At 51.0% G+C, this 25,452-nt stretch overlaps 1 protein-coding gene and 1 long non-coding RNA gene across 6 annotated transcripts in view; one reads left to right on the top strand and one right to left on the bottom strand.

The window, feature by feature from the left end:
* The window catches only part of LOC140392662 (pleckstrin homology domain-containing family G member 5-like), a 337,052-nt gene that overhangs the window by 207,791 nt on the left and 103,809 nt on the right, over positions 1 to 25,452 (bottom strand). The window contains exon 1 of one of the 5 annotated variants that reach the window (XM_072478156.1): positions 13,125 to 13,464. The exons of the other annotated variants lie outside the window; for them this stretch is intronic. Coding sequence (XP_072334257.1) covers positions 13,125 to 13,155 — 31 coding nt within the window. The 5' untranslated portion in view covers positions 13,156 to 13,464. Of the gene's footprint in view, positions 1 to 13,124; positions 13,465 to 25,452 lie in introns of those variants that run through there. 5 annotated transcript variants of the gene reach the window in all.
* LOC140392664 (uncharacterized) overlaps positions 1 to 25,452 on the top strand; it is a 70,654-nt gene that overhangs the window by 35,408 nt on the left and 9,794 nt on the right. Inside the window, exon 2 of the long non-coding RNA XR_011935409.1 lies at positions 3,551 to 3,621. This is a non-coding gene — a long non-coding RNA (uncharacterized lncRNA). The remainder of the gene's footprint in view (positions 1 to 3,550; positions 3,622 to 25,452) is intronic.

Below are 25,452 nucleotides of genomic sequence, written 5' to 3'. Positions count from 1 at the left end.
GACTCGAACCAGCTGCCCCTCCATCCCAAGGTGAATCCCAGGGACCTATGGGCACCAATCGGAAGGAGGGAATGCTGGGCGCCAGGCCGGACCCGTCCCACGGAGTGGCGACGGTGGCCACCAGCTCCCCCGAGTCCCACCCCTCTGATGAGGCCGAGGCCGCGTGTTGCAGGCAGCACATAGGACCGGGCGGCACGGCTGTGCATGTGTCACTGGCAAGCGGTGTGTCATGCTCCAGCCCCAGAGCCCCCAGAGGACGCCCACTCGAGGGCCATGGGATGATGTAAGCAGCTGCCTCCACCTCAGATGTGCATCCATGATGCAGTGGTAGAGCTAGGAGGGCCAGGCATGTTGAGGATCACGGAGGGCACCAGGGTAGGGGACGGGGGTGGGGCAGCACTATCGAGAATGGGGTATTGAAAAGCACATTAAACAACTTTTTTCACAACCATTATGATGCCTCTATCACTTTCTTCCGCAATGCAGTTAGACCCCCCCTTTGCCCATTTCCCTGGGCAACACCCCCCCGACGCTCACTCAGTCTCCGGCCGTGGACATGTCCCCAGAGCTGTTTCCCATCCCCTGAGTCTTTAGATCTTGGCTGCTGCGTGTGGTGTTGCCCCTCGCAGTGTTCAGGCACAGTGTCAAGGCATCAAGGTGCGATTGGAATGCTAGGCAATGATTCCCACGTGCTACATGGCCCACCCACCCACTGGAATCCACTTGGCATGTGTCAAGTGTTCACTTACCCACGATTGCCAATTCACTACCCACGATTGCCAATTCACTATTAGCGATAGCCTTCAGCCACGCAGCCAGAGTCCTCAGCAGTCGGTGGGGCTTATGGGTGATCGGTGGGCAGACAGGTAGGGACAAGGGTTTCCCCGGAATGGGGTTGGGATCCAGGGGTTGGCATGGTGGTGCCATGAGGGATTGCCCCCCGGTTGCCCTCCCGGCACCTCCCCCCCCTCCCCCCCATGGTGGCCCACCCGATGAATGATGGGAGGTTGTTGGATATGGGATCACTCACGTTGATTGTATGGAAGTGGGGCTTAAGTGGTCAGAATTGATTTCTCGCCACACTACGAAGAGATCCCGATTTTGCCCACAGGAGCGGGCCGGTTGCATCGCAAACTGTTTGGCACCCGGGGCGGATATCGCTTTTGGCCTCTCCCGCTATTCACCGGCCTTGTTACACTTGTGTAACCAGGCCGGAAGGTCACGCCCAATGTGTCAGTGATTGAGAAGGGGAATCCATGCAGCAGCGATGATGGCTGAGATTTATGGTTCAGTGATTGGTCAGCAAAGATATCAAAATTTTGTGAAAATACTTGTACTCATTGATGCGTGGGAGAAACCAATAAATGAGTCACATGATACATGAGACAAAACACTGGTTGAGAGTCACTTGGCAATTCCTGTGAGTCAATTTGTGTTGTCTGGAACATTCTGTGGCATTTTGTTACAAAGATTGTCAGCCCATTGAGACTTATATTGGAGAACTCCCACCAGTGTGCAACGAGTCAAACACAAGCTGCTCTCTAATGAGGACGCAGCACAGTAGGCCGTGTGTTTAACAAGAGCTCTCCGACTTGGCAGCACAGTTGCACACATTGCAACAGATCTCTCCAAGTAGCTCCCACACAACTTCCAAGAAAACTTCTCATGATCCCTCTATTTAAAGGGGAACCTCTCAGAATCTAATAACTGGCTTTGAAGAGGAACAGATTTTCAGTTTAGCTGTTGTATTGGATCCAAATCTTATCACTTGGATATTCCATCGGAGAGAGGAGCAATTCAAACTGTGAGAATACCCAGATTCCAATCACCACTTCTGACCCTTAATACTCAGTACAAGTGAGAGACAGAGCGAGGCTGAGACACAGAATGGGTGACACTGAGTAAAAGTGGCAGACAGAAAAAGAGAGAGAATTGTGAAAGACAGAGAGCAACACAAAGACAACATGAGAGACACACATGGAGAGATAGAGATGCAAAGTAAAAGAGAGAGAGAGAGAGACAGTGAGGGAGGACAGAATGAAAGAGAAAGAGGACAGAGAAAGAGAGACATAGAGAGGCAGACAGAGCAGGAAAGAGGCAAACAGTCACTGGATATGGCCCTTAGGTATACATTATGTAATAACACACTGGGTTTTGCATATATGTAAATGTATACATATACAAATTTCCGTTTCAAATGATTGTGGAAATCTGTACAATATTTTGAAACATATGTCACCCCATTTCTTTTGAATTGGTGTTTTAGCCGCATTTATGCTGTTTTCTGAAAGTGCAAATGAGGTGTAATTCTGACCATCCCAGAGAATAATGAGTCGTGACGGAAAGGCCGCTTAAGCAGGCCAGGCCTGCAAGTGATGCCCATCAAATTTCCCTGCTTGTTCTTGCAGTTTTAATTTCTCCTTTGACCTATCAAGTGTCAAGAAATGAGGAATGTGGGGAAGACAGATGACCAGCAGCAGCAACCCAGGGGGAGGGGGGGGGGGGGGTTAGTTTAGTTTAGGTCAATAGATAAGGGGGTTTTGTTACTTGTGTATTGTTAAAAATGTCTGTATTGTTACTGTTGCGTTTGTTTTGTAAGAGGAAAAATTGTTGTTTGGGAAAAAACATTTCAATAAAATATATTTTTTTAAAAAAAGAAATGAGGAATGTGGAGTGAACTGACCCAAAGATAAGGCAGCTTTCATCAGACGGGGCTATGTAAACTGGTCGGAGAGAGGGATTATGAGAGAGACAGTGCTGAGTAATCCTGCCCTAGAGAGGGTGAGGCCATGGTGCTAATAGCAACAACATCAGGACACACGGCAACAGGCTCTCTGTGAACATTGTGCCGAGTGCAACACGTGAGCAGGCAACTGGAATCTTCCATTTGGCTCATTGCCATTTCAAAGATTTGCTTACGTCAGTTCTACACTGGCCAGCTCACCCCAGACACAGCAACTGTCAATGTGCAACAGGTTCTCATTCAGAATTCGCACTCGTGTGGTGTACAGTACCAGCAAAGACAGTCAATCAGAAAGGCAGGAGAAGCACCGACAGACAAAAACACCGAGCACACAGAGACACATGCATTTTGTCTTTCTCATTTTTTCTCACCTAACTTTGTATCGTTAGGAAACTTGCTTACATTACACTTGGTCCCTTCATCCATGTTATTAACATAGATTGTAAATAGCTTGGGCCCAGCACTGATCCTGAATGTGGAATTCCACTAATAACAGCCTGTAAACTTAAAAACGTCCTGTGTACTCCTCTTGTTTTCTGTCCTTTAACCAATCCTCCCGAACAAGCCCTTATCTCGTACAACAACATTTCATGTGCTGCCATGACATGTCTCAAATTTCTGATATACTGGAACACAAAATGTGACACACATAAGTGTTCAGAGGCATTAAAATCTCCAGATGTATCAGCCGATATACTCCTGGAAAAATACTTAATATATCAGAGCTCATTTCTTCGTCAATCACAGGTTAAAATGCAAAAACAAATCATGTCACAGCAGAGCTGAACTCTTTCCCTATCATTACAGATGGATATTGAGACTCAGTGATGAGTCAGTACCTTCAGGACAGCGGAGGACCTGAACCACAGTGAGAGACAGTGGGCGCGATCTAATCAAATTTGTTCTAAGTGTGGTAGCAAGAAATAAGATGTAAGACAAAGGAGAAGAGTTAGGCCATTCGTCCCATCGAGTCTGCTCTGCCGTTCAATCATGGCTGATAGGTTTCTCATCCTCATTCTCCTGCCTTCTCCCCATAACCCCTGATCCCCTTATTAATCAAGAACTTATCTATCTCTGTCTTAAAGACAATCAGTGACTCGGCCTCCACAGCATACTGCGGCAATGAGTTCCACAGATTCACCACTCTCTGGCTGAAGAAATTCCTCCTCAACTCTGTTTTAAAGGATCGTCCCTTCAGTCTGAGGCTATGCCCTTGGGTTCTAGTTTTTCTTATTAGTGGAAACATCCTCTCCACGTCCACTCTATCTAGGCCTCTCAGTATCCTGTAAGTTTCAATAAGATCCCCCCTCATCCTTCTAAACTCTAATGAATACAGACCCAGAGTCCTCAACCGCTCCTCATATGACAAGCTCTTCACTCCATGGATCATTCTTGTGAACCTCCTCTGGATCCTTTCCAAGGCCAGCACACCCTTCCTTAGATATGGAGCACACAACTGCTCACAATACTCCAAATGGGGTCTGACCAGAGCCTTATGCAGGGTGATTCCCGATAGCTGACCCGGCAAGGCAGTCACCAGTGTCATAATGTGCACCCATGCACATCATGAGGTAAAAACAGGCAGTGACAGACACCCAGGTTAGCCAATCAACATACAGGACAGAACACAACCAATCACCAGACAGAACACCAGAGGGGGGCTTCCAACTATAAAACACACGAGGCATCAGCACTCTGCCTCTTTCCACTGGTGACAACTGTAGTGACAGTCAGGGTGTATATATCAGTCAGCACCTGATACATGTGGATCAGAGCTAGCCTGGTCTAGTTAGTTAGAGTTAGTACACTTAGAGTAGTAGAGTGTCAACCCACAGCCAGCTGTGTGCATTGTTACAGAAGTTCAATAAATCATATTGAACCAACGCCTACGTTTGGTGTATACTTTACAGTTCATCTGTATCCTGTTGCAGTCCGTGTTACCCCAGGGTGAATAACACGACATGATACCAGGAGTGGCTACATCATCTAAGTAATTTACCTTGAAGAATTCAGTGACGACCAACAAGTGCCATCCAGCGGCATGGAGAAGATCCAGGCCCCTCCACAGCTCCGGAAATCTCGACGCCAACTGGCGGGTCTTCAAGCAGAAATTCAGTCTATACATTGAGGCCTCGGGCCTCGAGAATGTTTCTGGCATCAGACGCATTGCGCTGCTCCTATCGACTGCGGGGGACCAGGCCATCCAAATCTTCAATTCGCTCACTTTTGCCGACGGCGAACACAAGACCAAATTCCAGATCGTGTTAGCCAAATTCGATAGTCACTGTGAAGTCGAAACGAACGAGAGCTTCGAGCACTATGTCTTCCAGCAATGCCTTCAGGGTAAGGATGAGCCTTTCAAATCCTTTCTCACTCATCGCTGCATTTTTGCGCAATCCTGAAACGACGGTGACACTGCTGATTCCCTCATCAGGGATCAGATCGTGTTTGGGGTCCACTCCGACGCCCTGCGGGAGCAGCTCCTAAAAATAAAAACTATGACCCTGTCAGTAGCCATCGAGACGTGTAAAGTGCATGAACAGGCGAAAAGTTGCAATTCCCGCCTTAAATCGGCAGAACAGGACCAACTTGCCTCCCACGAGGCAGAGAGTGTACAGGCCATCGCCCGGATGCGGCGCCTTAACATCGATGAAGGCGGTCATTTTGCGGGCTTTTCCCGGGGTCCCACGCATGCGCACCACGGACAGGAGAACGAAGCGGCCGAAGACAACACTGCATGGAGCGCTACAATGTCAACGTCATGCGTGCCCGAACTGCGGCTCCGCCCACTTAGAGCGGCGATGTCCTGCAAGAGGCAGGCGATGTTTAAATTGTGGGAAGCCTGGCCATTATGCAGCCCTGTGCAGGTCTGCACCTCTGATCAGGGGCCAGCGATCCCAGTTCCAATGCAAACGCGTTTGAAGTGTGCAGCAAGGGCTGCTGGATTCGGAACCTGGTAACACCACGGATCCAGAGGACGACTGCCTAGAGTCCCCATATCGTGTGGGCATCATTACCACGTTTGACAAGGCCTCCTCAAATTCAACAACACGCCTACCCATCCTCAACGTGGATTCTGCGGACGTATGGCGTGCTGTCGTACAGGTTAACCAATGCAGCATCCGGTTCAAGCTGGACACTGGTGTTTCAGCCAATCTCATATCTCAAGCAGATCTTGCTCGCATTCACAAGCAGCCAACAATTCTTCCGCCGGCTTGCCAGCTGCTTGATTATAATGGCAATGCCATTACTGCGTTGGGGTCCTGTCACCTGCTTGTCTCCAACAAGGCCATCAAAGCCACACTGCGATTTGAAATCGTCAAGCCTAACAGGGCTTCCCTGCTTGGTGCCCATGCATGCAAGCTACTCAATGTCGTCCAGCGCGTACATGCCATGTCCTCTGCCAATATGAATCTTCAGGCGGACATTGACGAAATCCTGTCACAATACCCGGATGTGTTCAGTGGGATGGGCACGCTGCCGTACCGATACAAAATCTTACTCAGGCCTGATGCCACGCCTGTGATCCATGCACCAAGCCGGGTGCCGGCTCCTCTGAAGGACCGTTTAAAGGTGCAGCTGCAGGAGCTCCAAGACCAGGGTATAATCTCTAAAGTGACGGAACCGCCTGACTGGGTCAGCTCGATGGGCTGTGTGAAAAAGCCCTCTGGAGAACTGCGCATATGTATAGATCCCAAGGATCTTAACCAAAACATAATGCGGGAACACTACCGATCCCGAAGCGGGAGGAGCTAACAAGTGAGATGGCACATGCCAAATTCTTCACAAAGCTAGATGCATCGCGTGGCTTCTGGTAGATAGAACTGGACGAGTCCAGCAGGAAGCTCTGCACGTTTAATACACCTTTTGGACGGTACTGTTACAACCGCATGCCGTTTGGTATTGTTTCAGCCTCTGAAATCTTTCACAGGATCATGGAACAAATGCTGGAGGGCATTGAGGGTGTGCGAGTTTATGTTGATGACATCATTATATGGTGCACGACCCCAGAGGAACACATATCTCATCTCCAACAAGTCTTTAGACGCATACATGCCAACGGCCTCAAGTTGAACAAGGCCAAATGCTCCTTTGGCATGTCATCAATCAAGTTTTTGGGTGATCAAATATCTCAGCAGGGCGTGCAACCGGACTCGGACAAAGTCAAGGCCATCAACACCATGAAGACCCCGGAAGACAAAAAGGCGGTACTCCGCTTCCTGGGTATGGTTAACTTTTTGGGAAAGTTCATTCCCAACCTCGCATCACACACCACGGCTCTCAGGCATCTGGTGAAGAAGTCCACCACCTTCCAGTGGCTACCAACACATCAAGCAGAGTGGCTTGAGTTAAAGGCAAAGCTCACCCCTGCTCCGGTGCTAGTATTTTTTGACCCAGAGCAGGAGACAAAAATCTCCACGGACGCCAGCCAGGACGGCATTGGTGCGGTGCTCCTCCAGAAGGATGACTCCTCGTCCTGGGCTCCGGTCGCCTATGCATCAAGGGCCATGACTCCCACTGAGCAAAGGTATACTCAGATAGAGAAAGAGTGCCTGGGCCTCCTCACTGGTATTGTAAAGTTCCCTGATTACATCTATGGTCTACCAACCTTCACAGTAGAGACAGACCACAGACCCCTAGTCCATATCATTCACAAGGACTTGAATGACATGACGCCCAGGCTTCAGCGCATTCTCCTTCGACTCCGCAGGTATGATTTCGAATTGGTTTACACACCGGGAAAGGAGCTAATCATTGTGGGTGCCCGGTCTCGTGCCATCACCTCGCCTGTGAACAGGTTGACTTCATACGCCAAATTGAGGCACAGGTGCAACTGGTGGCCAGCAACCTCCCGGCCTCAGATGAACGACTCGTCAACATTCGAGAAGAGACTGCCAAGGACACTCTTCTGCAGAGGGTCATACGTCACCTTACAAACGGTTGGCAGAAAGGGCAATGCCCCCAGTTCTTTAATGTCAAGGATGACCTAACAGTTGTCGAGGGGATCCTCCTCAAGCTGGATCGCATCGTTATTTCTCGCAGCCTCCAGAGCTTAGTGCTCAAACAGATCCACGAGGGACACCTCGGTATCGAGAAATGCAGGCGCAGGGCCCGGCAGGCTGTCTATTGGCCTGGCATCAACGAGGACATAACCAACATGGTCCTCAATTGTGCGACCTGCCAGCATTTCCAGCCTGCTCAGCCCAAAGAAACACTCCAGCAACACAAGATCGTGAGCTCTCCGTGGCCTAAGGTGGAAATCGACCTTTTTCACGCCAGTGGGCGTGACTCCGTGCTTATAACTACTTCTCGAGTTACCCCGAAGTGATGAAACTGTCCGACCTAACATCAAGGACTGTCATCAAGGCCTGCAAAGAGACATTTGGCAGGCATGGTATTCTGCTCATGGTCATGAGCGACAACGGTCCCTGCTTCTACAGCCAAGAGTGGTCCAACTTCGCGAAGCTATACCAGTTCAAGCACATCACCTCGAGCCCGCATTCTAATGGGACGGTCGAAAAAGGGGTCCATATCGTGAAGCAAATGCTCTGCAAGGCTGCGACTCAGCTTCGGACTTTAACCTTGCGCTCCTGGTATACAGGGCGACCCCTCTGTCCACCGGTATGTCTCCGGCACAACTCCTTATGAGTCGTGACCTGCGGACGACTGTTCCGGCCATTCATTTACCCGACCTGGATCACCTCCCAGTGCTGCAAACGGTGCAGCAACTCAGAAACCAGCAAAAGCTGACATACGATGCTCATGCTACTGATTTGCCTGTGCTCTCTCCGGAAGATGCTGTTCGCATCAAGATGCCTGGTGGAGGCTGGTCAGCTCCAGCTGTTGTTGTTCGACAGGCTGCTCCCAGGTCGTTCGTGGTTCACATGGCTGATGGATCCATTGTCAGGCGCAACAGAAGGGCACTACGCAAACTTGCCTGCCCACCACCGGATCTCACGTTCCCAGCTGTTGTTATCATAGAATTTACAGTGCAGAAGGAGGCCATTCGGCCCATCGAGTCTACACCGGCCCCCGGAAAAGTACCCTACCCAAGGTCAACACCTCCACCCTATCCCCATAACCCAGTAACCCCACCCAACACTAAGGGCAATTTTGGACACTAAGGGCAATTTATCATGGCCAATCCACCTAACCTGCACATCTTTGGACTGTGGGAGGAAACCGGAGAACCCGGAGGAAACCCACGCACACACGGGGAGGATGTGCAGACTCCGCACAGACAGTGACCCAAGCCAGAATTGAACCTGGGACCCTGGAGCTGTGAAGCAATTGTGCTATCCACAATGCTACCGTGCTGCCCACTTATGCCTTCTCCGGACACCTCGCTCCACGAGGCCACCAATCTGGCCGCAATCCGCCTGTCAAGGCGTCGTCCCCCCAACCTCCACCTCTCAGGCGATCGACAAGGATCCGACACCAGCTCCAGAGATTGGACTTATAAATATTTCCTTTGTACATATTGTTCTGTATCTGCACGCTAGACACCTTACATGTACATCATCACTCACTATTTGCTGTAAATAGTTATCTCTGTAAATATGTTTTGAATGCTCTAAGCAACCAACGGTTTTTTTTTAAAAAGTGGGGGGGGGGATGTCATAATATGCACCCATGCACATCATGAGGTAAAAACAGGCAGTTTAGCCAATCAACATACAGGACAGAAAACAACCAATCACCAGACGGAACACCAGAGGGGGGCTTCCAACTATAAAACACACGAGGCATCAACACTCCGCCTCTTTCCACTGGTGACAACTGTAGTGACAGTCAGGGTGTATATATCAGTCAGCACCTTCTACACGTGGATCAGAGCTAGCCTGGTCTAGTTAGTTAGAGTTAGTACACTTAGAGTAGTAGAGTGTCAACTTCCAGCCAGCTGTGTGCATTGTTACAGAAGTTCAATAAATCATATTGAACCAATGCCTATGTTTGGTGTATACTTTACAGTTCATCTGCATCCTGTTGCAGTCCGTGTTACCCAGGGTGAATAACACGACAACCGGTATCTGTAGGTCTACTTAACGAGGGTGAGCAGCAGTTTAACCAATCCTGCAGAGCAAACTCCAGACAGCAAGCAACCACGCCACCGCATAGACCAACTCCCAAGATTTGGAGATGGCCAGATTGTTGGACAAGGTGGAATCCAGCAGGGTTACCCTGTTCCCCCGAAGGGCTCGGAGGGTCAGCCGCAGGGCAGCCAGTGCCACCAGGGAGGAAGTGGCAGTGACTGTCAGCGTAGGGAGTGTCACCAGGAGGACCGACACTTAGTGCCGTAAGGAGCTCAGTCGGAGGAAATTAAGGGCGCAATTACAATGATATGGGAATGAGGAAATATAGATGATAAAATAACAAAGTCCATCTAATTTGTCTTCTACGCTCCTGATAGTTCCGTGATACAATAATAGTAATGGAATTGTTGACAAATCATAGAGTCAATCTCCATGAATGAGTCTACAGTATACCGAGGCAAGAGGCAAGGAAAATCCCCCAGTAATGGACAGCTTTGGGCGGCATAGCTCCAAAGTCATCTGATCCTCCAAACGTGCTACATTTAAGAACATATATATAGGAGCAGGAGCAGGTCACATGGCCCCTCAAACCTGCTTGGTTATTTAACATCATGGTCGATCCTTAACCTCAACACTTTCCTGCCTGGTCTCCATATCCCTCGATTCTCTAAATCGTCCAAAAATCCATCAATCTCATCTTTAAATATAGTCAGTAACTGAACATCCACAAACCTCTGCAGTGGTGAATTTCTGAGATTCACAAACCACAAGGTGAAGATGTTTCCTCATTTCAGTCAAAAATAGCCATCCACTTATTATGAGACAATGACTCTTGACTCTCCTGTCACGGAAGACAGTCTTTCAGCATCTATCCTATCAAATCCTCCGAGAATGTTACATGATTCAATGAGATCACCACATTTTTCTAAACTCATATCAGACCATTCAAGTCGATTCTCCTCACTGGGCAACCCTCTAATCCCAGGAATCAATTAATTGAACCTGTACTCCATTGCCTCAAAAGCAAATATATCTTCCCTTTGGTATGAAGACCAAAACTGTACACATTACTCCAGGTATGGTCTCACCAAAGCCTTGCACAGTTACAATAAGGCTTCCTTACTCTTGTACGTAAACCCCTTTGCAATAGAGGTCAACATACATTTGCACCTACATGTTAACTTTCTGTGTTCCTCAGGCGGCACAGCGCACAATGGTTAGCACTGCTGCCACACAGCACCGAGGACCCGGGTTTGATCCTGGCCCCTGGTCACTGTCCGTGTGGAGTTTGAACATTCTCCCTGTGTCTGTGTGGGTCTCACCCCCCACAACCCAAAGATGTGCAGGGTAGGTGGAGTGGCCACACTAAATTGTCCCTTAATTGGAATTTTAAAAAGGACTTTCAGTGTTCCTTGTACACGGACACCCAATAATAGTTTCTCACTATTTAAAAAATATTAATTTTTGTTATTCTTCCTACCAAAGAGAATAATGTCACACTTGCCCACTTTATATTCCATCTGCCATCTTCTTGCCCCTTTATTTAACCTGTTTAAATCGCTTTGCTGAGTCTTTCTGTCCCCTTCGCAGCTTACTTTCTCACCTAACTTTGTATTGTCAGAAAACTTACAAATGTTCAACCAAGTTATTAATATTAATTGTAAATAACTGAGGCCCAGCACTGATCCTTATGGCACAGCACTAGTAACAGTCTGCTAACCTAAAAATGTCCTGTTCATTCCTTGTTTTCTGTCCTTTAATGAATCCTCTTTCATATATTACCTCCAACCCAATGACCCTTATCTTGTGCAACATTTCATGTGTTACCATGTCATCTCTCAAATTACTCATATACTGGAACACAAAAAGATATTTTTGCTGAAAGAAATTGATCTCTTTCGTAACTGAGTGAATCTACACTGGTTGTTGCCACCATTCTCCTATGGGAAGCCTGTTCCATAGATTGATCGCTCTTTCACTGAAATATGGGGCAGGATCTTTCTGGCAGGCAGGTTTCCCAATAGTGGGGCCAAATGTAGATCAACTTGCCCACTGAAAAAAATGTTGGGTAACCAATTTAAATAATTAAAGGCCTAATTAAGGGGGGGGGGGTTCCTGGGCCACTGGCATGGTGGGGGTGCAGACCCCGCCATGTGGGGAGGCCACCAGCTACATCAGCCTCCCTATGGCCAACTGAGAGGTCATTGGAGCTGGGGATTCAAAGAGTGCTGCGCACAGGGAACGCTGCACCTACTTAGCCTCTTATATTGTCAATTTTTGGGTGCCTCTCCGAGGGCTTTTCTGTTTTGAGGTACCCTCTCGATTCCCAAACTGCCTCGGCAGTATCCACCCCTCCAAATGGGGCTGCCGAAGCTTCAGAGCTGTTCTTAATTAATGTTCTTAATTGGACATTGAGCCTGACGGTTCTGCTGCTGGCCCGTGTGGGCTCAGGATCCCAATTCTGTCCTTACATCGGTGTTCTGAAGCCCGCATCAGAAAATCTGGCCCATTTATTTCTGCAAATTAGTTTTACATTTACCTTCCTTTAAGCACAGACCATCTTCCAGTCTTACTGCTCTAGATAAGGTGAATCTCCGTGTCATGACCAACATTATCCAGTCCTTTAAATACAGTAATCATAATCACCTCTCAACCTTCTCTTTTCCAAAGGAACGTGCCCAAATTACATAATCATTCCTCATACATAACCCAATCCTCCATGCCCTCAATCATCTGATCACTTCTTGCTGTATCTTTTCAACAGCTGCAACATCTTTTCCATACTACATACAGTACTCCAAGTGCAGCCATAAAAATGTTAGATAAAGTGGCAGGATTACTTCACTGTTTTTGAAGGGCCGAATAGCCTATTCATGCACCTATTTTCTATGTTTTGGTCAATATTGACCCTTTAATACATCCCAGTGTCTGATTTGCAAAGATGGCAGGAAGGTGGGGCTGATAAAATCAGAAGCATTTCACAAATATATACAAAGACATTTGCATGTGTTTCAATATCTGGAACATTCTTTCTGCCTCCTCATCTGGTTCTCAGCCCCTCCCCAGCCCTAGTCCGTTAGCACGGCATGAGTCCAGGCACCAACAGCAGCTCTTTTACCATGTAATGAGTCAATCACAAGAAACAAGGGTTTATTGTAATGAGCCAATGCGTTTCATCACAAATTGCACCATTGTATTGCAGCAAGTGGCAAACCAATCCAAACAAAGTTTGCAAGACAGATCCTCTCGACAGGCCTGCAGTCAGGATGAAGATCAGCCAGAGATTTGGTTTGGTTCCTCCAACAATCGTCGACACGCCAACTCCCATTAATCACACCTTCTCTCACCTGCAATCATTCTTGGAAAGCTTGTATTCATAAGCCTCAAAACATGGAGCACAGGATGATTCGGCAATTCTCTGTTAATCTCCAGCAGGGACAACGCACTGTTAGGGAATTGCAGACAAAACACAACTTCTTCCAAGCCCTGAAGATCAGCCTCCCGATGATCCTGCCAAGCTTCGAAGAGCTGATTAACTGTGGGACAGTGAGTGTCTGCTGCCTGCAGTCTCCAGGCCCAGCAACTGTAAACCAGCCGTGAAACCCAATCAGCTCAGTGAATGCATCAGCACACCCAGTAATACAGATAACGTAGAGGTTAGCAAACAGCATTAGTCAGTCTTACGCAGGCTAGGGGAGGAGGCACAACAGCAGCAAATGTCCACTGTAATCTGCACAGGAGCTGAGTAGGGCTCCTAGAACAGGTGGAGCAGATGAGAACCAAGGCCAATCACACACAGACTCAATAACTCCTCCCACTCTGCTTCAGATTAACATCATCAGCCGCACTGTTTACAGAAATAGAAACAACCCTGAATGGAAACCATCAGACAGCAAAACAATCCTGTTTATTTGAACTCCGAGTGACTGGTTGGACCACTGGCAACCAGCCTTTAGCTGCCTTGACTTGAAGGCTCTGGAATGATCTCCCGGCACGCTCCAGTTCTCTGTCCTCCTTTATTATAGAATTTACAGTGCAGAAGGAGGCCATTTGGCCCATCGAGTCTGCACCGGCTCTTGGAAAGAGCACCCTACCCAAGGTCAACACCGCCACCCTATCCCCATAACCCAGCAACCCCACCCAACACTAAGGGCAATTTTGGACACTAAGGACAATTTATCATGGCCAATCCACCTAACCTGCACATCTTTGGACTGTGGGAGGAAACCGGAGCACCCGGAGGAAACCCATGCACACACGGGGAGGATGTGCAAACTCCGCACAGACAGTGACCCAAGCCGGAATCGAACCTGGGACCCTGGAGCTGTGAAGCAATTGTGCTATCCACAATGCTACCGTGCTGCCCTTTAAGATGAACCTGAAAACTTACTCCTTTGATCAAGTGTGTGGTCACCTGTCCTAATATCTCTTCATGTGGTTTGGTGCCAGAGTTTGTTTGATAATGCTGATGTGAAGCTCCTTGGGGCAGTTTACTATGTTACAGGCACTGGATAAATGCAGTTGTTGTTTAGCAACAGGTGCAGCCAGGATCTACAAAGAACAAAGAAAGTACAGAACAGGATCAGGACCTTTGGCCCTCCAAGCCTGTGCCGACCAGGATGCTGTAACTATAAAAACCTTCTGCACTTACTTGATGTGTATCCCTCTATTTCCTCCCTATTCATGTACCCATCCAGATGCCTCTTAAATGTTGCTAATGTGCCTGCTCCCACCACATCCTCTGGCAGCGCATTCCAGGCACCCACGAATGCGTGAAAAACCTACCCCGCACATCTCCAAACTTACCCCGCACATCTCCCCTAAACTTTACCCCTCTCATCTTGAACCTGTACCTTCTTGTAATTGACACTTCCACCCTTGGAAAAAGCCTCTGATTATTCACCCTGTCTATGCTTCTCAGAATTTTGTAGACCACTAGCAGGTCTCCCCTCAGCCTCCGTCTTTCCAGTGAAAACAAGCCTTGTTTATTCAACCTCTCCTCATAGCCTACACCTTCAAGACTAGGCAACATCCTGGTGAACCTTCTTTGCACTCTCTCCAAAGCTTCCACGTCCTTCTGATAATGTGGTGACCAGAACTGCACACAATACTCCAAATGCGGCCCTTAACAAGTTTTTATATAGCTGTAACATGATTTCCCAACTCTTGTACTCAATGCCCCAGATGCTGCAGGCAAGAATGCCATATGCTTTCTTAATCACCTTGGCCACCTATGTTGCCACTTTTAGGGAACTGTGGACCTGTACACCCATATCCCTCTGTGGTAAACCACTGTATTGAATTCTATTGTAATGTTACATGCCTGGGCTTGTCCCTGCTGGCTCTGCCTGTGGCTCCTCCCCTCAGGCTCACGTATAAAGGTGGCTGGTCTCCATCTCTGATCCAGTTCGGGATCAGAGGCCAGGAGGCTTTCTGTTTAGTGTATTAAAGCCTCAGTTACGTTCACCACTCATCGTGTGTACATTGATGGCATATCAATTTAATACACTAAACATCTAATATGAATTCATCACTCAAGCCTGATCGCCTGGAGCTGGACCCACAGGCAGCCGACGCCACTGCAACCTTCGAGCACTGGCTAAGCTGCTTCGAAGCGTACCTCGGATCCTTCACCGAAGACTTCACCGACCCCCAAAAGAAGCAGATCCTCCATGCATGGGTGAGCTCGCAAGTCTTTCTTCTCACCAGGGACGCCCCCTCGTATATGGAGGCGATAATGCTGCTGAAGGGACACTATGTTAAGTCTGTGAACGAGGTGTACGCTAGGCACCTTCTTGCCACGAGACGACAACGCCCTGGGGAGTCACTAGCAGAATTCCTGCGGCCTTGTGGGTACTCTGCCGGAGCTGTGACTGCCAGGCGGTATCGGCTACCCAACATGCGGAGCTGTTGATCAGGGATGCTTATGTCGCGGGCATGAAATCGAGCTACATCCGCCAGCGATTGCTAGAAGGGGGTACACTCAGCCTCCCAGAGACAGTGCAGCTCTCAAACTCACTGGAGGTGGCCACCAGAACATGGAGGCCTACACCTCCGACTGCGCGGCACCCTCGTGGACCTCGTGGGTGCCGCCATCATCCGACCCAGGTGTGGCGCAAGCCTGTGCTGCGCAGCAACCCGCCAACACTGGAAGCCCCAAGTGCTACTTTTGCGGCCAGGGTAATCATCCCCGACAACGCTGCCCTGCGTGGAACGTGACTTGCAACGGGTGTGGGAGGAAGGGCCACTTTGCGAAAGCCTGCCAGGCCCGATCTCTCCCTAAAGCTTCTAGGCCCAGCAGCGCTGCTTGCTGCCGGTTGGGGCCGCCCCCAGCTGCCACGCCACCCGCCACGTGCGACCCATGGGGGCCGCCATCTTTGACGCCATCTCCGATGCCACCTGCCACGCGCGACCCATGGGGGCCGCCATCTTTGACGCCATCTCCGATGCCACCTGCCACGTGCGACCCATGGGGGCCGCCACCTTGGGACCACTCCGCAGCCTCCCCCGCCGGGAGCCCTGTTCACCCGATCGTACGCTGGCCGCTGCTACCTCCAACCGGCCTACCCATCACCTTCCGAAGCTCGCCTCCATCATGCTCGACCAGTCCCGGCCTCATCACCTCACAAAATCGACGATGACCGTCTGGATCAACGGGCACAAGACGGCCTGCCTTTTCGACTCCGGGAGCACAGACAGCTTCATAGACCCAGATACGGTAAGGCGCTGCTCCCTCACAATCTTACCCGTGACCCAGAAAATCTCCCTGGCTTCCGGATCACATGCAGTAGAAATCCGGGGGTACTGTGTCGCGACCCTTACTGTACAAGGCGTAGAGTACACGAACTTCAAACTCTCTGTCCTTCCCCATCTTTGCGTTGCCCTATTACTGGGGCTCAACTTCCAGTGCCACCTCCAAAGCCTTACTTTAAAGGTCAGCAGACCGACTTCCGGGTGCGGCGATGACCAGCTAAGTCGCACGTTTCGGCAGCTCCCGGTGGAACGGACTTTTGGGCTCTTAATAAGAGCCCCAACGGCAATTTTAACGGCTAGAAGCACTGTGCGGTAAACCAGAAGGGAATCCCCCCTGGAAACGGATGGAAAAAGGAGAGGGAAGTGGCCAGATTGCAGTGGATCCTTTGGAGCAGCGGCAAGGAAGGTAAGCAAGAACCAAGATGGCGACGGAAGGTGGCAGTTTAACATGGGGCCCTGAACAACAAGAGATTTTGAAATGTTGCGTGGAAGAACTTAAAAAGGAAATGAAGAAGGAGCTGTTGGCCCCGATATTACAGGCGATCGAAGGGCTAAAGGATGAGCAAAAGACCCAGGAGCGGGAGCTTCGGGTCGTGAAGGCAAAGGCTGCCGAGAACGAGGACGATATACAGGGCCTGGTGGTGAAGACGGAGATGCACGAGGCACACCATAAACGATGTGTGGAAAGGCTGGAGGTGCTGGAGAATAACGCGAGGAGGAATAATTTAAGGATTCTTGGTCTTCCTGAAGGTGCAGAAGGAGCAGACGTCGGGGCATATGTGAGCACGATGCTGCACTCGTTAATGGGAGCGGAGGCCCCGACGGGTCCGTTGGATGTGGAGGGAGCATACCGAGTGATGGCGCGAGGACCGAGAGCAGGAGAAATTCCCAGAGCCATAGTGGTGAGATTCCTCCGTTTTAAGGATAGAGAAATGGTCCTTAGATGGGCGAAGAAAACTCGGAGCAGTAAATGGGAGAACGCGGTGATCCGCGTTTATCAAGACTGGAGTGCGGAGGTGGCGAGAAGGAGGGCGAGCTTCAATCGGGCCAAGGCGGTGCTTCACAAAAAGAAGATAACATTTGGAATGCTGCAACCGGCAAGACTGTGGGTCACATATCAAGGGAGGCACCACTACTTTGAGACGGCGGATGAGGCGAGGACTTTTATTGTGGAAGAAAAACTGGAATAAGCGGGTTATTAAAAAAGAACGTTTGAAACAAAGTGGTGGGGCGAGTATGGGGGGCGAAGAGGGGGGGAAAAGGGGGGGGAAAGATGAGTTTTATGTTATTAATCCTGCGATGCGGTAACTTTTCTCTCTTCCACAGGTGGTGGTGGAGGGAGGAAGGGAGGTGGAGGAGATGGGGCGTTGGCCATGGGGGGCGGGGCCAAAGGGAAGCGCGGGCTTTGTTCCCGCGCTATGATAATCATGGCGGGAATAGGGAAGCAGGAAGGAGGGGGCGTCGCACGGTGCGAGCCGAGGTCACGGGGGGAAGCCGAGGTCGGCCAGAGTTTGCTGACTTCTGGGAGCAACATGGGGGGTGTAACTACGCTAGTGGGGGATCTAGCAGGGGGGGGGGTGGGAGGGGGGAGTTACTGGTTTGCTGCTGCTGGGGAGAGCGGGGGGCCGGAATGGGGTGGGGTGGGCGGGGGGGCACCGCCTGGGGGGGACACAGCTGCGTGGGAACCGGGTGAGGAGCTGGAAAAAGGGGATGGCTAATCGACAAGGGGGGGAGGTAAAAAGCCCCCCAACCCAGTTGATCACGTGGAATGTGAGAGGGCTGAACGGGCCGATAAAGAGGGCACGAGTACTCGCACACCGTAAAGTTCAGCAGACCCCTGCCCCCCCCCCCCCCTCACCGTCTGTAGCCTCGCGACCCTTAAGGTCGCCCACCCTCGCTCTTCGCTAACCTCACCCCGGACTGTAAGCCTGTCGCTACTAGGAGCAGGCGATACAGTGTCCGGGATAGGACCTTTATCAGGTCGGAGGACCAGCGACTCCTACGAGAGGGGATCATTGAGGCTAGTAACAGCCTCTGGAGAGCCCAAGTGGTGGTCGTCGAGACTGGGGAAAAGCACCGGATGGTCATCGACTACAATCAGACCATCAACCGGTACACGCAGCTCGATGCATACCGCCTCTCCCGCAAATCTGACATGGTCAATCAGATTGCGCAGTATCGAGTCTTCTCCACAGTTGACTTGAAGTCCACGTACCACCAGCTCCCTATCCCCCCCGGAGGACCGCCAATACCTTGCCTTTGAGGCAGATGGCCGCCTCTACCACTTCCTCAGGAATCCCTTCGGCGTCACCAATGGGGTCTCCGTCTTTCAACGAGAAATGGACCGAATGGTTGACCAGTACGGGCTGCGGGCCACGTTCCCGTGCTTAGATAATGTCACTATCTGCGGCCATGACCAGCAGGACCATGACGAAAACCTCCGACACTTCCTCCACACCGCTGGACTCCTGAACCTCACTTACAATCAGGAAAAATGCATTTTCCGCACAACCCGCCGAGCCATCCTTGGCTACGTTGTGGAAAACGGAGTCCTAGGGCCTGACCCTGACCGCATGCGCCCCCTCCTGGAACTCCCCCTCCCCCACTGCCCCAAGGCCCTGAAGAGATGCCTGGGGTTCTTCTCCTACTATGCCCAGTGGGTCCCCAATTATGCGGACAAGGCCCGTCCGCTTATCAAATCCACCGTTTTTCCCCTGACGGCTAAGGCCTGCCTGGCCTTCAACCGCATCAAGGCAGATATTGCCAAAGCCGCGATGCATGCTGTGGACGAGTTCATTCTGTTCCAGGTGGAGAGTGATGCATCGGACTTTGCGCTGGCCGCAACCCTCAACCAGGCGGGCAGGCCCCTGGCTTTCTTCTCCCGTACCCTCCATGCCTCCGAAATTCGACACTCCTTCGTCGAAAAGGAAGCACAAGCCATTGTAGAAGCTGTGTGACATCGGAGGCATTACCTGGCCGGCAGGCAATTCACTCTCCTCACTGACCAATGGTCGGTTGCCTTCATGTTCAATAACACACAGCGGGGCAAGATCAAGAATGACAAGATTCTGAGGTGGAGGATCGAGCTCTCCACCTACAACTACGATATCTTGTATCGACCTGGGAAGCTCAATGAGCCCCCAGATGCCCTATCCCGGGCCCTCCACAATGACCTCTGTCACCTGGGGGTCACCCGTTTTTTTGCACTCCATCGAGGAGGTCGGGACCGTGACCAGGGACTGCCAGGTCTGCGCAAAGTGCAAATCGCACTTCTATCGGCCAGACAGAGCACACCTGGTAAAGGCCTCTCGCCCCTTTGTGCGCCTCAGCATCGAATTCAAAGGGCCCCCCCACCACTGATCGTAACGTGTACTTCCTCAACATTGTTTTTTATAAAAATATATTTTATTAAAAATTTTTCGATCACAATTTTTTTCCCCTTACACATCAAACATAAGAAAAAGAAAATTTAACAGTACATGTAACATAGTAACCACAGTCTAATAACAAGTAACTAACCAACATGGTAAACTAATCATTTAACATAAAATAAAACTTTCTCCCCCCCCCCCTCCCCCCTGGGTTGGTGCTGCTGGTCATCTATCTTCCCTCTCACGTTCCCCTAGGTAGTCGAGGAATGGCTGCCACCGCCTGGTGAACCCTTGAGCCGATCCTCTCAGCGCAAACTTCATCTGCTCCAGTTTTATGAACCCCGCCATATTGTTTATCCAGGCCTCCAGTCCGGGGGGTTTCGCTTCCTTCCACATGAGTAAAATCCTACGCCGGGCTACTAGGGACGCAAAGGCCACAACGTCGGCCTCTTTCGCCTCCTGCACTCCCGGCTCATCCGCAACTCCAAATAAAGCTAACCCCCAGCCTGGTTTGACCCGGACCTTCACCACCTTCGAAATCACTTCCGTCACTCCCCTCCAATACCCCTCCAGTGCCTGATACAACCAAAACATATGTGTGTGGTTTGCTGGGCTTCCGCCGCACCTCCCACACTTGTCCTCCACTCCGAAGAACCTGCTCAACCTTTCTCCCGTTATGTGTGCTCTATGTAGCACCTTAAATTGAATCAGGCTAAGCCTGGCGCACGATGAAGAGGAATTTACCCTGCTTAGGGCATCAGCCCACATACCCTCCTCTATCTCCTCCCCGAGCTCTTCTTCCCACTTTCCTTTTAGTTCGCCCATCAGCTCCTCCCCCTCTTCTCTCATCTCTCGGTATATCTCTGACACCTTGCCCTCTCCGACCCACACCCCCGAGAGCATTCTATCCTGGATCCCCTGTGTCGGGAGCAATGGAAATTCCCTCACCTGTTGTCTTGTGAACGCCCTCACCTGCATATACCTAAAAAAGTTTCCCCGGGGCAGCTTATACTTTTCCTCCAACGCTCCCAAGCTCGCAAACGTCCCGTCTATAAATAAATCTCCCACCCTCCTAATTCCCAACTGGTGCCAGCTCTGGAATCCTCCATCCATCTTCCCTGGGGCAAACCTATGGTTGTTCCTGATTGGGGACCCCACCAGGGCTCCCAGCACACCTCTCTGTCACCTCCATTGTCCCCAGATATTTAATGTTGCCGCCACCACTGGGTTTGTGGTAAAATTTTTTGGTGAGAGCGGTAGTGGCGCCGTCACCAACGCCTCTAGACTCGTCCCTTTACAGGACTTTCTCTCCAGTCTTTTCCACGCAGCTCCCTCTCCCTCCATCATCCACTTACGGATCATCGCCACATTGGCGGCCCAATAGTAGTCGCCCAAATTCGGCAGCGCCAGTCCCCCTCTGTCTCTGCTACGTTGTAGGAACCCCCTCCTTACCCTCGGGACTTTCCCTGCCCACACGAAGCTCGTGGTGCTCCTCTCTATTTTTTAAAAAAAGGCCTTAGTAATTAGTATAGGGAGACATTGGAACACAAATAGGAACCTCGGGAGGACCATCATCTTAATTGCCTGCACTCTGCCCGCCAATGACAGTGGCTGCATGTCCCACCTCTTGAAGTCCTCTTCCATTTGTTCTACCAATCGTGTCAGTTTAAGTCTGTGCAAGGTTCCCCAGCTCCTGGCGATCTGAATCCCCAGGTATTGGAAGTTTCTTTCCACTTTCCTTAGAGGCAGGCCTTCTATCCCTCTACTCTGGTCCCCAGGGTGTATCACGAAAAGTTCACTCTTCCCCATGTTAAGCCTATATCCCGAGAAACCTCCAAACTCCCTCAATATCTGCATGACCTCTGTCATCCCCCCCACTGGGTCCGTCACATACAGTAGTAAGTCATCCGCGTAGAGTGACACTCGGTTTTCCTCTCCCCCTCTAATCACCCCTCTCCATTTCCTGGAGTCTCTCAGCGCCATGGCCAGTGGTTCAATTGCCAACGCGAACAGTATTGGAGATAGCGGGCATCCCTGCCTTGTTCCCCTGTATAGTCGGAAATACTCCGATCTTTGCCGACCTGTGACCACACTTGCCGTTGGGGCCCCATAAAGAAGTTTGACCCAGCTAATAAACCCGTTCCCGAACCCGAACCTCCTTAGCGCCTCCCATAAGTACTCCCATTCCACCCTGTCAAATGCCTTCTCTGCATCCATTGCCGCCACTATCTCTGCCTCCCCCTCTACTGGGGGCATCATTATCACCCCTAATAGCCGTCGCACATTGACATTTAGTTGTCTCCCGTTTACGAACCCTGTCTGGTCTTCGTGCACCACCCCCGGGACACAGTCCTCTATCCTCGATGCCAGCACCTTTGCTAGCAATTTGGCGTCCACATTCAATAGTGAGATAGGTCTACAGGACCCGCACTGCAGCGGATCTTTATCCCGCTTCAAAATTAGCGATATCGTCGCCTCCGACATTGTCGGGGGTAGAGTCCCTCCTTCCCTGGCCTCGTTAAAAGTCCTCACCAGCAGCGGGCCAGCAGGTCCACATATTTTCTATAAAATTCCACCGGGAACCCATCTGGTCCCGGAGCCTTCCCTGCCTGCATATTCCCCAGCCCCTTAATAACCTCGTCCACCCCAATTGGTGCCCCCAGGCCTTCCATCTCCTGCTCCTCCACCCTCGGGAACCTCAATTGATCCAGGAACTGCCGCATCTCCTCTTTTCCCTCCGGGGGTTCGGACCTATACAGTCCTTCGTAGAAGGTCTTAAACACCTCGTTTATCTTCCCTGCTCTCCGCACCGTAGCTCCCTTTTCGTCTCTAATTCCCCCTATCTCCCTCGCCGCTGTCCTCTTTCGCAGCTGATGAGCCAACAGGCGACTAGCTTTTTCCCCATACTCATACCTCACCCCCTGTGCCTTCCTCCACAGCACCTCCGCCCTCCTGGTGGTCAGAAGGTCGAACTCCGTCTGGAGTCGTCGTCTCTCCATGTACAGTCCTTCCTCCGGGGTCTCCGCAAATTCACTGTCCACCCTTAAGATCTCCCCCAGTAGTCTTTCCCTTTCCTTGGCCTCTGTTTTCCCTTTGTGGGCCCTGATGGAGATCAGCTCTCCTTTGACCACCGCTTTTAGTGCTTCCCATACCACTCCCACTCGGACCTCCCCGTCGTCATTGGCCTCCAGGTACCTCTCGATACATCCCCGCACTCTTCCACAAACTCCCTCATCCGCCAACAATCCCACATCTAATCGCCAGAGTGCTCGCTGTTCCCTCTCCTCTCCTAGTTCCAGGTCCACCCAATGTGGGACATGATCCGAAATAGCTATGGCTGAATACTCAACTTCTTCCACCCTCGAGATCAACAACCTTCCCAAAACAAAAAGATCTATCCGGGAGTACACCTTATGAACATGGGAGAAGAAGGAGAACTCCATGGCCCTCGGTCTAAGAAATTGCCATGGATCCACTCCCCCCATTTGGTCCATAAACCCCTTAAGCACCTTGGCCGCTGCCGGCCTTCATCCGGTCTTAGATCTGGATCTATCTAACCCTGGGTCCAGCACTGTGTTGAAGTCTCCTCCCAATATCAAGATTCCTACCTCCAGGTCCGGTATACGTCCCAACATCCGCCTCATAAATCCCGCATCGTCCCAATTCGGGGCATATACGTTAACCAACACAACCTCCATTCCCTCCAGCCTGCCACTCACCATTACATATCTGCCTCCACTATCTGCTACAATGCCCCTTGCTTCGAATGCTACCCGTTTCCCAACCAGTATGGCCACCCCTCTATTCTTTGCATCTAGCCCTGAATGGAACACCTGTCCCACCCATCCTTTCCTTAACCTAACTTGGTCCGCCACCTTCAGGTGCGTCTCCTGGAGCATAACCACGTCTGCCCTTAGTCCTTTCAAGTGCGCGAGCACTCGGGCCCTTTTAATCGGTCCATTTAGGCCTCTCACGTTCCACGTGATCAGCCTCACTAGGGGGCTACCTGCCCCCTTCCCGTGTCGACTAGCCATCACCTTCTCTAGGCCAGTCCCAAGTCCCGCTTCCGCGCTCCCACTCGATCCCCAGGTGTCGCATTCCAGCCCCGACCACCCATTCTTTAGCCAGTTCCTCTTTGATTTCCGCAGCAGCATCCCAGTTATCCCCTCCCCCCCCCCCCCCCCCCCCCCCCCGCTAGATCCCCCTCTAGCGTGATTGCTCCCCCCATATTACTTCCGCAAGTCAGCTGACTTCAACTGACCCCGGCTACTCCTGCTCACTCCTCGACCCCCCTGTGAGGGGAACTCCCATCTACCTTGTGCCTATCTTCCCACCATTATCTTTCTGGCGCGGGAACATCTCTATAGCTGACCCGCCTCTTGTGGCGCAGCTCCCTTTCCCATCCCACTCCCATTCCTCATCATCCGCACATGTCCCTTCTTTCCCCCCCCACACCGGCGCCCACATTTCTTAGTGTCCCCCCCTTCCCAATTTACTTCTCTATTTACATCGACAGTAACATTTCCCTGCAATATCAGTCCCTCAGTTCCGATCCAATTTCTCATCTTTAATAAAGGTCCATGCTTCTTCCGCCGTTTCGAAATAGTGATGTCTCTCCTGGTACGTGACCCATAGTCGTGCCGGCTGCAGCATCCTGAACTTCACCTTCTTCTTGTGTAACACCTCCTTGGCTCGGTTAAAACTCGCCGTCCTTCTCGCCACCTCCGCACTCCAATCCTGGTACACCCGTACAACTGCATTCTCCCATCTGCTACTCCGTACCTTTTTGGCCCATCTCAGAACCACTTCTCTATCTTTAAAGCGGTGAAATCGCACGATTGTCACCCAAGGTGGTTCTCCCGCTTTTGGTCTCCTCGCCGGGATCCGATGAGCCCCCTCCACTTCTAAGGGGCCCGAAGGGGCCTCAGCTCCCATCAGCGAACTTAGCATCGTGCTCACATAAGCCCCGCAGTCCGCTCCTTCCACTCCCTCAGGGAGACCCAGAATCCGAAGGTTCTTCCTTCGTGCTCTGTTTTCTAGGGCCTCAATCCTTTCAATGCACTTTTTGTGGAGCGCCTCGTGCGTCTGTGTTTTGACCGCCAGGCCCAGGATCTCGTCCTCATTATTCGTCACCTTCTGCTCCACCACGCAGAGCTCTGTCTCCTGGGTCCTTTGTGCCTCCTTAAGACCCTCAATTGCCTGTAGCATCGGGGTCAGCACCTCCTTCTTTAGTAGCTCCACACACCGTCTTAGGAATTCGTCTTGATCGGGCCCCCATGTCGCCTGGGCTTTCTCCGCCGCCATCTTGTTTCTTTTTCCTTTCTGTCCCTATCGTCGAGGATTTCTCGCGCTGCAGCCGCCGCTGACGATATTTTCCTCTTTCGTTGGGGGGGGGACTCCCTATTCACTCACCCCACACCGGGTTTCGTCGCGCGAAAATTTCCTGTTGGGGCTCTTAAAAGAGCCCGATGGTCCGTTGGAGCTGGAGCCGCCGAAACGTGCGGCTTAGCTGGTCATCGCCGCAACCGGAAGTCGATCCTTCCTCAACATT

Source organism: Scyliorhinus torazame, chromosome 16 (assembly GCF_047496885.1).
Source record: "Scyliorhinus torazame isolate Kashiwa2021f chromosome 16, sScyTor2.1, whole genome shotgun sequence".
Lineage (NCBI taxonomy): Eukaryota > Metazoa > Chordata > Chondrichthyes > Carcharhiniformes > Scyliorhinidae > Scyliorhinus > Scyliorhinus torazame.
Note: the sequence above shows the minus strand (reverse complement) of the source record. Positions and strands in the feature narration are given on the sequence as shown.